Source organism: Patiria miniata, unplaced genomic scaffold (assembly GCF_015706575.1).
Source record: "Patiria miniata isolate m_02_andy unplaced genomic scaffold, ASM1570657v1 HiC_scaffold_6, whole genome shotgun sequence".
Lineage (NCBI taxonomy): Eukaryota > Metazoa > Echinodermata > Asteroidea > Valvatida > Asterinidae > Patiria > Patiria miniata.
Window position 1 is genome coordinate 9,124,549 of NW_024037073.1, and position 14,050 is coordinate 9,138,598.

At 42.3% G+C, this 14,050-nt stretch overlaps 1 protein-coding gene across 3 annotated transcripts in view; it reads right to left on the reverse strand.

Moving 5' to 3' along the window:
• Positions 1 to 14,050, reverse strand: part of LOC119743039 (protein Hook homolog 3-like) — a 35,550-nt gene that overhangs the window by 15,093 nt on the left and 6,407 nt on the right. For all 3 annotated transcript variants that reach the window (XM_038219363.1, XM_038219362.1, XM_038219361.1), the window contains exons 4-10: positions 12,429 to 12,561; positions 9,591 to 9,808; positions 8,856 to 8,950; positions 4,829 to 4,973; positions 3,553 to 3,765; positions 1,854 to 2,018; positions 1,152 to 1,297 (exon numbers count right to left, since the gene is read on the reverse strand). In XM_038219363.1, the coding sequence (XP_038075291.1) occupies positions 1,152 to 1,297; positions 1,854 to 2,018; positions 3,553 to 3,765; positions 4,829 to 4,973; positions 8,856 to 8,950; positions 9,591 to 9,808; positions 12,429 to 12,561 (1,115 nt within the window). The remainder of the gene's footprint in view (positions 1 to 1,151; positions 1,298 to 1,853; positions 2,019 to 3,552; positions 3,766 to 4,828; positions 4,974 to 8,855; positions 8,951 to 9,590; positions 9,809 to 12,428; positions 12,562 to 14,050) is intronic.

The window sequence follows — 14,050 nt, forward strand, 5'->3', positions numbered from 1 at the left end:
ATGAGGCCAATGGGAGGATTTTGCAGGATTGAGGCTACATCCCATCAAAAAGGCCTAGGGAGTTAGGGTTAATGTTGTATACCATTGGAAAGCTCTGGCTCTGCAAAATCCAGTTTTATATAAATATCTCAATTCTTAAATGTAATGGCAGGTCACAAGTACCTGTGAGGGTTGGAGTTTACATGTGTCTCAATAGACAATAGACCCCTCTCGTAGACAGCCATCTCCGTAGGCAAATTACAACTGCGTATTACACGTCATCGTGTGTGCGCAGTGTGCAAAATAATCTGAACACGCGCGCATGTTGCTCGAAATTTCTTCGAAATACGGCACAGCCGATGCGTGCCGCGAAAATTTGACTCACAAAGTGCCGATGCACATTTAATACAATCTGTAGGCGTGACATCATTTGAGAGATATCTATACTGAACATCAATGCAAAATTTGTCGACTTTGGTGCGTCTGTCCAGACTTGTATTTGAGTCAACAAACATTGAGTCCGAGTCTGAGTCACCTCTCCCGAGTCTCAATCCCAGTCCAAGTCCTGAGTCATGCAGGTCGAGTCCAAGTCCGAGTCTCGAGTCACAAAAGTCGAGACCGAGTCACAAAAGCCGAGTCCGAGTCATGAGTCACTTTTAGTACTAAATACAGTTCAGAAATAAATTTTGAGCCGCACATATGTTAAGTATTTAGATGCATTTCTGCACCGCACAGACTGTATCCCTTGCTCAGGAAAGGATCTTCCTCAAAAATAGTTTCTGATTATATTGTTGAAAAAAATAAGTGATTTTTGGTAATTTTGGTCGAGTCCCGAGTCATGCAGGTAGAGTCTGAGTCCAAGTCGGAGTTCGCAGGCCCGAGTCCCAGTCATTCGTGATCTTGACTCGAATCTGAGTCACAGAAAATGGAACTCGAGTCCGAGTTTGAGTCACAAGTCACGCAACTCTGCTTCTTTCTGTACCCGATTGACCTGATTTCGGAGAGCATCATGTCTGCGAAGCCGGCTGATAACAGACTTCTCGAGTCCGAGTCTATCATGATCGTGACTCGAGTCTGAATCACAGACAATGGAACTCGAGTCGGACTCCAGTCCGAGTCCGAGTCACGAGTCACAAGTCACGCAACTCTGCCTCTTTCTGAACCCCACTGACCTGATTTCTGAGGGCATCATGTCTGCAAAGCCAGCTGATAGCGGACTCCCCGCTGGGGACATGCCCATGCTGATGTTGCCAGCCAGCTGGTTACACGTTAGCTCTTCGTTAGTTTCCTTGAGGGAATCACGCTCGGTCCGTAATCGCTGTAAAAGTAATGTTAACAGGGGCTTAAATCTGTGTTGGTGAGTAGGGGGATGGGGGAGGGATGATCCAAAATCCTTAGCTGCACAGCCGTGGAAATCCCAAAGGCAGGGAGGGGGGGGGGGTGGACACCACATGACACTAGAGGGTGCTGTTCATGATACAACTACAAATCTTACGCACACTAGTGCGCTTACGACCCGTAACTTTACATCACTACAGTGCAATGGTTTCTCCATTTTTCAGAACTATTTAATATACAGTGGAATCTCGATAAGTCAAACCTCAGAAGAATTGGCTCAAATTTTGGGTTCAGCAGAGTTTTGAGTTATCCCAAGGATTTTCTATTCAACAACAATTGAAGGATATATGTTTTTACTGAGTGAACAGGTTTTGAATTATCGAGATTTCACTGTCTGTGGACTGTTGGAGAAACGGAAGAAAACTCAAAATTGGTGTTTTTGGTTTTTCACAACAACAATCCGTGGGGGGGGGGGGGGGTAATGATCCAATGCCCTTGACTTCAGGTGTGCTTCTGAGATGTTATTTAAGACGTACGTCAACTTCGGTCTGGAACTGCGTCACTCTTTCAAGATGGCGTTTTCCCTCGAACTCAGCCTTGTCCGCCCGTCTCGTTTCTTCGGAGACCTTCGCGTGCAGCTCGTGGACTTGGCGCTTGTAATTCTCAAGCTGTGACTTCAGCGCGCTGGCTTTCTTTAGTTCCTAATATCAGAAGAAAATACCAGTAAAATTTATTGATTGAACAAGAAATGTGAATGACAGTAAGTTTTAGACTATGATGCATTAAAGGTAGAGTGGATCATTTGTCGTTTGTGCATTATTTTTTTCGTTTGAAGCAACAAGAGTGCTCAAAATCTAAAGAAGGGTACTGAACAACTAACCTGATGAAGTTTTAGCTCAGTGAATGCTGTATATTCTGAAAAACAATTTTCTAGGATATTGATTTCAATTGAAAAGTTGCCGAGTCATGTTTCAATTTGCACCCGAAATTAGCATCCGGGACACGTTCTCATTCAGCCGATTGCAGCTACGCGATGTCATGCACCGAACCAACGAATTATAGCAACCGCGCAGGCGTGTGCATCACGTCAAAGCCTGTGAGCGCACCCATTCACGGCTTTGCCGAATTAAAAAATGCGTCTTTATTTCACACCATTATTCATGGCGAAGTCACGGACAACAGCAATGTTTTACTTGAGTGAAATGTGCGTTAACTTGCTGCACAACTTAACCCTAACCCTTCTCAATCCTGTAATTTTCTCAGTATTTATTTTAACTTGTGGTGGGATTCGAACCTAGATTTCTAAAATAAAATTGGTTTGAATTGGACTTTTAAGTTTCAATTTCAGAAACTGGATATTAGACAACAAAGAAGTGAAGTTTTTTGTGACACCAAGCTAAAGAAAACAACTGGAACATCCCCCAATTTGCTCTGTGGTCTCTGGCTGTTGAGTACGTCATCAGATTCACTCAACAGTAGTCTTCTTGGTCCGCGAATAGCCTGCCCCTTCGAATGATCAGAGAGTTCCCATGCATTTTTTCCTTCAACATTACAGCTCTGGAGTGTTTTTTTTTGTAAAGGCCCAGTGGTCATTGAATGCTACAAACTATACCCAATGCAGCATCTCACTCATCACTTTTTGTTGGCATAACTGTGAGCTGAATGGGAGCTTCTAGAAAAATCAAATAACTGTTATTCAATTTGAAAATTTGTTTTACGATTACTTGATTTCGATTATCCTGATTTCTCCCACCACTGACCTTAACTCCACATTTGGTAAATTATTATTGGCTTTAACTCTCCTACGCAAACATACATTCTGTATCAAGTTGTCCCTTCAGGCAAAATCAATTAAGTGACTGTTTTCAACAGTTTAAGAGCTCCCAGGCTACTGACTGGCTGTGTGACTGTTTAACTTGATACAGCAATGCTTTGACTGTAGGTGACTGATAAGACAGCTGTGCCAACAGTTTCCTGCTTTTTATCTGTTGACTGAAGTGACTAGTCAGAGTGCTCGCTTGAAATATGATCCGACTGTTTGTGACTGGCCTGTGTAAACGGCATGGCAGGGAAAGTGGATTGAATTTTTGACTGTCTGTGACCGTTTAAAACACTAGGAGGGTTAATGGGCTTCTATACATGTGAAAGGCTCATGGACTCATCCATCACATCGAAAGGAAAGGTAAAAAAACAAGATGGCTCCCACTGTCACATGATCAAGGTCTGGTTCCCTACCTCCTCCAGTTCCATGGAATTCTGCATATACATTGTATTCTTGTCCTCCAGGAGCTTGACCTGTCTCTTCAGGTCACTCAGATCTTCTAGTTTCTTCTTATACGTCTCGATGGTGGATTCGTATTTGGACACTTTGTCTGACGTGTGTCGCAGGACGTCCATTTCGTCCTTGAGAGCCCTGGCCTCTTCAGCGAGACTCGTGAGTTTTTCATTCTGGAAAAAAAAAAAATTAAAAGAGAGAAACTTTTAAACCCATTCTTTCGTTTGTAAACATTGGGTGCCATTTTCTATGGGCCATTTTGTACGTGACATTTTGTATGTGACATTTTGCATCAACTGTCAGATTTTGTGGAATAGCACCAAGACTTTTATTTAAATTTCCACATGTTTTATTTACAAGGCAAAAATTGGTAACCAGCGAAAATGCCATACAAAATATATACTGCATTTGACTGGCATCCAGCTGATTTCTGCTCAGCACATGAATCTGCTAAGCATTTATCTTCTGCTTCTAAATCAGTTCAATGACAATGGGCCCATGGGCCCATGGGCCCATTTCACGAAAATGTTAAGACGTGTCTTAGGAAGGGTAACTCGTCTCATCTCGCGACTCGTCCTAGGATCGATTTCACCAAACTTAAGACATGTTCTAACTTATTTAGCAACGCCGCTGAACTCATCTTAACCTAACGGTCTGAGGGTCGTCTTATCCCATGAATAGTGTGTTAATTTGTGTATCGTCTATGGGCATCATTGCAATTTCTACTTGTTTAAGACGAGTGTCGGCCTAGAGCCATAGTTTAAGAGGAAGCAAACCACTGTAGAAACAGATTTGAAAAGATCTCTGACACATGGGAAAAATTCAATTATAAGCCGACATCTGGTCATCTTTTGAAAATGAAATAGTTTGGGTTCTCGAAGTAGAGTAATGAACTAGGGAGCAAGACGTTTAGTCATAAGGGTAGAGAAGAGAAGTTTTCATACGAAAGTTCGTGTTCTATGCACGTGCGCGGGAAGTTGGTTTTGTGTGTATTTTTTCAAAGACTGATTCGTCAAGCGGTAAACACAAACAAGGAACAGCCATCAAATTGGTAGTTTTGATGCACCTTGCTAAGATGCATTTAGTGAAATCAGTCTTAGGACGCGTCTTCTCTAGGATCGTTGTTAGAGTGGGGACTCGTCTTTAAGTCATAATATGAGTCGTAAGATAAGACAACTTTCTTGATATCGGCCCCTGGTCTATGAAATGGACAGCGAGGAAGCGGAGATGTCATACTTTTTGTGATATTTCGAGGACTTCCCTCTCCAGCATGTCGATTCTGATTTGCAAATCGTCTCGGATGTTTTCCAGACGGAAGTTCTCCTCCTGGTACTCTTCCACCGTTTGCTGCAGGTGCTGGTGCCTCCTTCCTGCTGGAGTACTGTGATTTAAAACCACGGATTAAAAAGAAGAAGAAAGGTCAGTGTGTTTCTGCAAATTCCAAGAAAAGTTCCGAGCTGAGTGTGCCTTTATTTTAAGTTTACATCTTTAGCAAAGGTAAAACTAAAAAAAACCAAAAAAACTACAAGCTAAATACAAACCATTTGTTTTTAGTTCTTTCTAGTTATAATTAAGGCCGGTTTACACTTTATGTGAATGTTAATGCGAATGCGAATTTGACGTCACAAAGCATTTGCTGCAAAATTAGCCGGTGTGGAAATGTGTTCAACTTTTGCGAATTTGCAGACTCGTCACAAATTCACTTTCACATCGAGTATGACCGGCCTTCTTTTTTTTTTTTTTCTATCAAGCATCTTTCAAACCTATTTCAGCCCATTTTATTAGTTGAATGTTCTTTCACTGTTATACAACAGCTGGAATTTAAAAATGGCGGTGTTTTTTTTTCCTACAAAAATTAGCTTTACAACTTATACAGAACTCAGTACCCCAATATGTTGAAAGCTTTTTACGCTCATTTCATGGTGACAGATGACAGAATGGCAAACAGCAGAGAAACTGTCTGCTGACTGACCGTAAATTCCCCCTCTACATTCGTCGCAGTGTTCAGGTACGCACATGTACATGTACAAATTTCCAGCTAAGCTTGTTTAAGAAGTGCAATGCAGTTATGACTTGTGCCTAGGCAAACACATTTTACAATTGTTCACTTCTGATGCCAATTTGTACAGGTAGTAGGTAGCACGTCGAAAAACACCAACAAAATTAAACATACAATAAATTACATTCCTAAATGCAGAAACTACTGAATGAAAAGAGAGGGACGAACCAAAATACTTTGAGGCAAGTGAGGGAGTTTCCACGATGCAGAAATAAGTGGAGAGGGCATTTACAGCAAAAATTTGGAAGTATACTTAACAGGTGTATCAGATACAAAATCTATTTAAACTAACTGGCAATAAATAAAAGGGCTACTGAAATAATTGGGATACTCAAGATCAAGGCAATATCAGCATCACTGACACTCACCTAGGGCTCATGTTTTTATGATTTGAAAAATAGAGTAGAGACAAACTGAAATGTCCATAAATGACACCGAGTATCAGAAAATTAAAAATTTGGATGGAATTTCAACTTTTTTGCTCTTGAAGTTAAAGGGGCACTAGGTCCTGAAATTCAATGAAAATTTCATGTTTTGGATTGTTTACTTATCCTATTTCAACCATCTGGTTAAAAGGAAACCAACCTAATGTCTTACCGTTCCCGAGAAAAGCAAAAAAAACCCGGTTGTTAACATCGGACACGACGGAGTACGAATACGTTTTTCCTGTCGTTCTCAGTGTACGATATACATGTTGTGTTTTTCGGGAACAGTGGTGACCAATCACCAATGCACAAAATAAATTTTCTTCAACGTCCGCAAACGGCAAACACTTTACGGATGAAATCACAACTAGCATCCAAACAGCTCGACTTTATGGGGTCGCAAAAGTGGACCCGGAAATTTGTTCTCGCACGCATAATACAGGAATAACACAAAAACGCCCAGTTTTTAAAGGATAGTTGTGTGGATGTTTATATCCTACTTTTAAATGTTCTTTCCGATTAACATTATTTCATTCAAGCGCGTTTTGTAGCCCATTTGGGCTGTTCCAGGACGCAGTGTCCCTATAACTGTTGAGTGCTCCCTGCCTTCATAAAGCAGGATTGACTGGCTGTGATTGTTATGAAACCTGATATGTTTTGACTGTAGGAGATTGGTAAGCCAGCTGTGCCTACCAGTCACCTGCTTTTGTCTGTTGATGGAATTTGACTGTCACAATGCCTACAAGAAATATGATCTACCTGTTGGTGACTAGCCTGTGTAAAAAGCATGGCAGGGGAACTGGATTGGTTTTTGGCTGCCTGTAACCGTTCAAATAGCAGGAGGGTTAACCAGTTGAAAATATTAAAACCTTCAGTTCTGATGTAATGTCTGTGATGCTGATATTGCCACAGTGTGTGTTCTATGGTTAATAATCACCATGCAGTTTACGTAGATTAGAATAAAAACTAAGCATTGACAAGACTGGGAAAATGCAAAAAAAAAAAAAATTGTCAACCATAGGAATAAGACAGGGCGAAGCAACATCTGCAAGAGAACATGCACCGTTCAATTTTACCTTGTGTTCTTCTCACTTTATATCAAGTTGAAAAAATGAAAAGAAAAGGCCAATATTTATTACCCTTTTTGAAATCTACCCCGAAAATGCAACAGTTTATGAATATCAGATGTAGTTTGACCAATTTAATCAGGTTACGCCGGGATTAAATTGACAAGAACGGAACGAGGCGCGGGACTACTTTTCACTCGACCTCAAGCCAGGCGGGTTGAAGCCATCACCCTCGGGCAGCACACTCATATTTCCGGCCTCGCCCGCCGCGAGCGGGTCGCTGACAGATATTTCTGGCCTTGCTCCTTGCGTGTTTAGCTGTCGTCCGTTCTGAATACCGCAAAACTTTTGCGTGTATACACGGCCTCCAGCGCGAACTGGTTAAATGTAACCCGATTTTTTTTTTTTTGCTAGTGAAGGGCAAAACTCAATATTAAATTTAACCCAATATTAGCAACCAGTATTTTTTGCTGGGACGTTTTCAAAATCTACCAAAACAAGTACCCCTCAACGGTAGCAGTACCCCCTCAACGGTAGAAAAGGGAGAGTCGGGGGAGACCACTGGGCGAGATATTAAAACGCATTGCTAATGGCGCGACGCCCGACACTCGCGCAGAGATGTTATGGCTTTGTGCACATGCCGAACAAAATGAGTCGTGCGTACTTCGCGCTACATGCGCGCAAAACCAGTACGCACACGGAGCTCTTGAAAGCGCCCTCTCTTGTTCCCGCAAGGAGCCCATAGAGACCAAGACTACACTAAAAGTCCCTGTCACCAAGATTCAAATATAAAATCTTTGTCATTGGCTAGCCAGTCAAAACGTGCACTGAGCATGCACAAGTTCCTTCATGAATAATTCATGTCATGCATAATGCATATTAAGAGAATGCCTCTGATTGGCTCATGACAGGTACCTTTTTCGTTCTGTTGGCTTGTTAACCTTTTTGCTTGAGAGATCATGGAATAAATAGCATGTTAATTTTTCTGCATTTTTTAATGAAGTTAGGTTCAAGAAAACCAGATTTGAAAGATAGAAAAACTGTTTGATAGATAATGCTTACAGTTCAAACATGTTTAAACCAGAAAGAAATGGGTAAAACAAACCAAATCTGCCTTAGGCCAAAAAAAAAAAAGTCTCCAGTTTCTGGTATGGAGCTTGCCCCAAAAGTGGTGCGGCGACGCGTTTTTTTTTTTTTTTCACCCAACTTTTTTTTCTCTTCAAATGTCAGCTGATGCTGCAGATGAGGCTTCGATCCCCTTAAAACTCTCAAAATATCCTTCAGAGTGCAGCTTAAGGTGACCTCAGCAAGGCCATAAGGCTTGAGAAGTATATTGAGCTAATTAAAAAGCGTTTACAGGTTCCAGATATACGACCATCACAGAATTACAAAATTACAACACCCTCCGCAAATGGTGCCCAACTAAATTTAGTGCAAAATATATGGGAGCCCAGAGAGGCCACATAAAGCTTATACTTGATCGTAACCCCATCTAAAAACACATTAAAATTGTGCAGCAGCAGGATTCCAATCAAACCAGTGAGTTTGTCGGTTTTGAGACATCACCTTACATTGAAAAAAAAACTTTTAAATTTTGCCGACGCGCATGGCTACGGCGACGCACGCATACCAGAAACCGGAGACTTTTTGGGGGGGTTTTAACTCTAACCACCCCAACTCCATAAAAATCCCATTTTGGTGAGTGTACATACCTTGGGTCGTCGACGCTGTCTCCTAGATCCAGTCTCTCATGTAACTGCTCATTCTCTGCGTGCAGCGTGTTTCGTTCTTCGGTTAAAGTTGCAACCTGTTAACCAATTTAACAGAGCTACATGGTTCATATATTGGTTCAAATATAAGGTGGCTTTTCTTTTTTTGGTGGGATTCAAATATTTCAGTGCTATCTAAAGCTCAGCTAACTGGTTATCAATCTCAGTAAGCCAGTTTGGTATTTCAACTGTGCGTGCTGCAGCAGAAAGCTTTTGTGGAAATGCAGGATCACTCCTGATGTTATTGCACACCTCCATCGTTTGGCGCAACACACGATCAAGGAGGTGTGCAATGACATCAGGGGTGATCCTGCATCCTTCAGAAGCTTTCGGGCACAGGACACGCCTTCCACCACCGTCTCCATCGCTGTATCGATATTCTGAAAGTGAGCATTTTTTCCTTTTTAAATGCCATTCACACTGTCTCAAACCGTAGCAGTAATTGGCAGAGGATTTTGGAGGATTGACGCAGTGGTCACCCTCCACAGACTAAATTCAAGAAAAAAACGGATGATTTTGGATGATTGAGGCTGAATCCAAATTTTTTCTTGGTGGCAACTGGAGGATTTTGCAGGATTGAGGTTGCATCCTAGCCAGAGGGCCTAGCGGGTTAGGGTTAATGGTCAGAAGAACCATGACATTGAGCCCGGACATCAGGCGAGAGAGCGAATCCCATACCTGGATGTCTAGCTCATGGCAGCGTTGCATGACTTCTTCTTTGTCCATTAGGGAGTGCTGCAGGTCCTCCATTGTCCTCTTGAGCTGTCGCTCAATCTCCGCGTACGCCTCCGGCGGTGGCTCGTTGCTAGGCATCTCCTTGGACATGAGCTCTTGGATCGCGTTCATGACCGCGTGTTGAACCGATTCTTCCATGCCCATGATGACGTTGATGTACTCTGCAAAGAGGTTGTGCAAACATTAGATCACAATACAGGGTGAGTAAAAAAAAAAGTGTTCTTGCAGTTAAACGAAAAGAATTCAAATAGGGGGTATGTGAATTGTTTTCATTTTGCTGAAAGAACGCACACCTTTTTTGAAAAGTAACTTGAAAAGTACAGGAGTGATTTGAATGATTCTTGTACTAAAAGAAAGGTTCACTGCACAATGCAACAGAGGGTTCGAGCCTGTCGGTGGACACTTGTGCCCTTGAGCAAGGCACTTGACCATTACTGCTTCGTCCTTCGGATGGGCCGTAAAGCCGTAGGTCCCGTGTGTTGTGTAATCCAATGCACGTAAAAGAACCCAGTGACACTTAGAAGGGGTTTGCCCCGGTGTTTCTGGCCTCCTATTTAAACTCCCACATGGAGTATTTAGGAGATGAACAAACCAAGAACCAAGAATCCACTGTTGCAGTTTGTTGCATTTAGCAGGGTTCTCATTTGAGTTGAGTTAGATATTGTTGCATTTAGCTGGGTAACTGCTTGGTGCCAGGTTCACTGCATAATGCAACAGAATCCACTGTTGCAGGTGGTTGCATTTAGCAGGGTTCTCATTTGAGTTGAGTTGGATATTGTTGCATTTAGCAGGGTAACTGCTTGGTGCCAGGTTCACTGCACAATGCAACAGAATCCACTGTTGCAGGTGGTTGCATTTAGCAGGCTTCTCATTTGAGTTGAGTTGGATATTGTTGCATTTAGCAGGGTAAATGCTTGGTGCCAGGTTCACTGCACAATGCAACAGAATCCACTGTTGCAGTTTGTTGCATTTAGCAGGGTTCTCATTCGAGTTGAGTTAGATATTGTTGCATTTAGCAGGGTAACTTCTTGGTGCCAGGTTCACTGCACAATGCAACAGAATCCACTGTTGCAGTTTGTTGCATTTAGCATGCTTCTCATTTGAGTTGAGTTGGATATTGTTGCATTTAGCAGGGTAACTGCTTGGTGCCAGGTTCACTGCACAATGCAACAGAATCCACTGTTGCAGGTGGTTGCATTTAGCAGGGTTCTCATTGAGTTGAGTTGGATATTGTTGCATTTAGCAGGGTAACTGCTTGGTGCCAGGTTCACTGCACAATGCAACAGAATCCACTGTTGCAGTTTGTTGCATTTAGCAGGGTTCTCATTCGGGTTGAGTTAGATATTGTTGCATTTAGCAGGGTAACTGCTTGGTGCCAGGTTCACTGCACAATGCAACAGAATCCACTGTTGCAGTTTGTTGCATTTAGCAGGGTTCTCATTCGGGTTGAGTTAGATATTGTTGCATTTAGCAGGGTAACTGCTTGGTGCCAGGTTCACTGCACAATGCAACAGAATCCACTGTTGCAGTTTGTTGCATTTAGCAGGGTTCTCATTCGGGTTGAGTTAGATATTGTTGCATTTAGCAGGGTAACTGCTTGGTGCCAGGTTCACTGCACAATGCAACAGAATCCACTGTTGCAGGTGGTTGCATTTAGCAGGGTTCTCATTCGGGTTGAGTTAGATATTGTTGCATTTAGCAGGGTAACTGCTTGGTGCCAGGTTCACTGCACAATGCAACAGAATCCACTGTTGCAGGTGGTTGCATTTAGCAGGGTTCTCATTTGAGTTGCGTTGGATATTGTTGCATTTAGCAGGGTAACTGCTTGGTGCCAGGTTCACTGCACAATGCAACAGAATCCACTGTTGCAGGTTGTTGAATTTAGCAGGGTTCTCATTTGAGTTGAGTTGGATATTGTTGCATTTAGCAGGGTAACTGCTTGGTGCCAGGTTCACTGCACAATGCAACAGAATCCACTGTTGCAGGTGGTTGCATTTAGCAGGGTTCTCATTGAGTTGAGTTGGATATTGTTGCATTTAGCAGGGTAACTGCTTGGTGCCAGGTTCACTGCACAATGCAACAGAATCCACTGTTACAGTTTGTTGCATTTAGCAGGGTTCTCATTTGAGTTGAGTTGATATTGTTGCATTTAGCAGGGTAACTGCTTGGTGCCAGGTTCACTGCACAATGCAACAGAATCCACTGTTGCAGTTTGTTGCATTTAGCATGCTTCTCATTTGAGTTGAGTTGGATATTGTTGCATTTAGCAGGGTAACTGCTTGGTGCCAGGTTCACTGCACAATGCAACAGAATCCACTGTTGCAGGTGGTTGCATTTAGCAGGGTTCTCATTGAGTTGAGTTGGATATTGTTGCATTTAGCAGGGTAACTGCTTGGTGCCAGGTTCACTGCACAATGCAACAGAATCCACTGTTACAGTTTGTTGCATTTAGCAGGGTTCTCATTTGAGTTGAGTTGGATATTGTTGAATTTAGCAGGGTAACTGCTTGGTGCCAGGTTCCCTGCCTAATGCAACAGAATCCACTGTTGCAGTTTGTTTAATTTAGCAGGGTTCTCATTTGAGTTGAGTTGGATATTGTTGAATTTAGCAGGGTAACTGCTTGGTGCCAGGTTCACTGCATAATGCAACAGAATCCACTGTTGCAGTTTTGTTGCATTTAGCAGGGTTCTCATATGAGTTGAGTTGGAAATTGTTGCATTTAGCAGGGAACCTGAAGAATACCCGATGGGAGTTAGGGTTCATAACTGTCCAAGCTCTTACCCTCTTTGTGTTCGCAATTTACAGCACAGCCTAGCACCAGTTGCAGTAAACGACCCAACTCCTCAAGGTCATGTCTCTCTGCAATCTTGGAGACATCGGGGAGCTTGAAATCCCGAATTTGTTGTCCAAGAACCTGTTTAAGGCACAAACAACAGAAAAGTATTAATAAAAAAATTCCAGACAACTTTTGTTAACTCAAATTTGGATAACTTGAAAGTCTGTTTATCTTTAAGTTATACTCCTTTCCCGTTTAGAGAATTTGATTATTAATTTTTAAAATTTTTAAAAATTTATATTTTATCAGTAAGTGTCACCATGTGATATTAAAAAACAAAAGAAATAAACTCAGAAAACGTCCACCAATTTTGTCATGCAAAACATGTTGCTGTACTGATTCCATCAAAATCCACCAGTGAGTCCATCAAAATCCACCAGTAGTACATACACCTCGTACACACCAATCATACAATGTATAGCTAAGGAGTTAAACTGATCCTGCATCCATCAAAGTCCCCCAACTGCTCAATATGGCGGTATCCTGAATCCATCAAAATCCTGCAGTACCGCTAGGCTTACTGTCCTGGTTCCATCAAAATCCCCCAACTTGTTCTATATGGAGGTATCCTGAATCCACCAAAATCCTCCAAAACAGGGGTGTGGATTTTGATGGATTCAGGTACGTAAGGGTTAATGCATGTCTTGTATGTGTTTAGTTGGGCGCTGTCCCAAATCGATCAAAACATTAATTTAACCCTAAGTTAGACCTACAACCCCCCTTGAGCGATTTACTAGGAACCTTCCTCACTCTTGCACATTCCAACACCAAACTTTACACTCAAACTGCTGGACTCTGAATATTTGTGGTATGCCTGACCCCATGTAATAATCAGTTTACTAGTGTAGTACTCACTCCAACAGATTCCAACAAACCCTAGTGTTGGAGTTTGACTGGATGGGGATTGTTATAGTTAATACGAGAACAAAACGGTACATTTGCATAGTAGAATGCGAATGCTCAGTGGTAACGGTGTTTGACTCATGTACGATGGTGCACAAGTTCAAACCCTGCCAGGAACATGGTGTTTGTGCCCTTGGGCAAGACACTTAACTACAATTGCCTCTCTCCACCCAGGAGTAAGAATGGGTACCTGTGAGGGTCGAGGACCGATTGAGCGCGGATATCGGCGCTGCGTGGTATCGTGGCCTGATGAACGGTGCAATAATTGTAAAGCGTTTGAGATTGTTGATACGATGGAAAGCACAATTATTATTACATTTGGCCAGATTTGGGGAAGTTGCGGTAAGTGCAGTTAGGGTCAAAGATCAAGCGATTCGAGGAATTACTGTCCATGAAAGACCACATAATCCTCAGACAACACAAACTGACAAAAATAAACCCTTCTGCTTGTAACTTGACGCTACGCCAAAGAAACAATTAGTGTCTAACCAATAACTGACAAGATAATCGGCCACTAATGAGCTATTTTTGGCAGCGTCAACCTCATCCCTAATCCAATATCCTGGGCCAGTAATCCTCCATAACCCGCCCGACTGTGGCAATGCTATTTTTTTTCCACGCGAACTGCACTTCACATTTAGCGACAGGAAATACACAGGAAGTG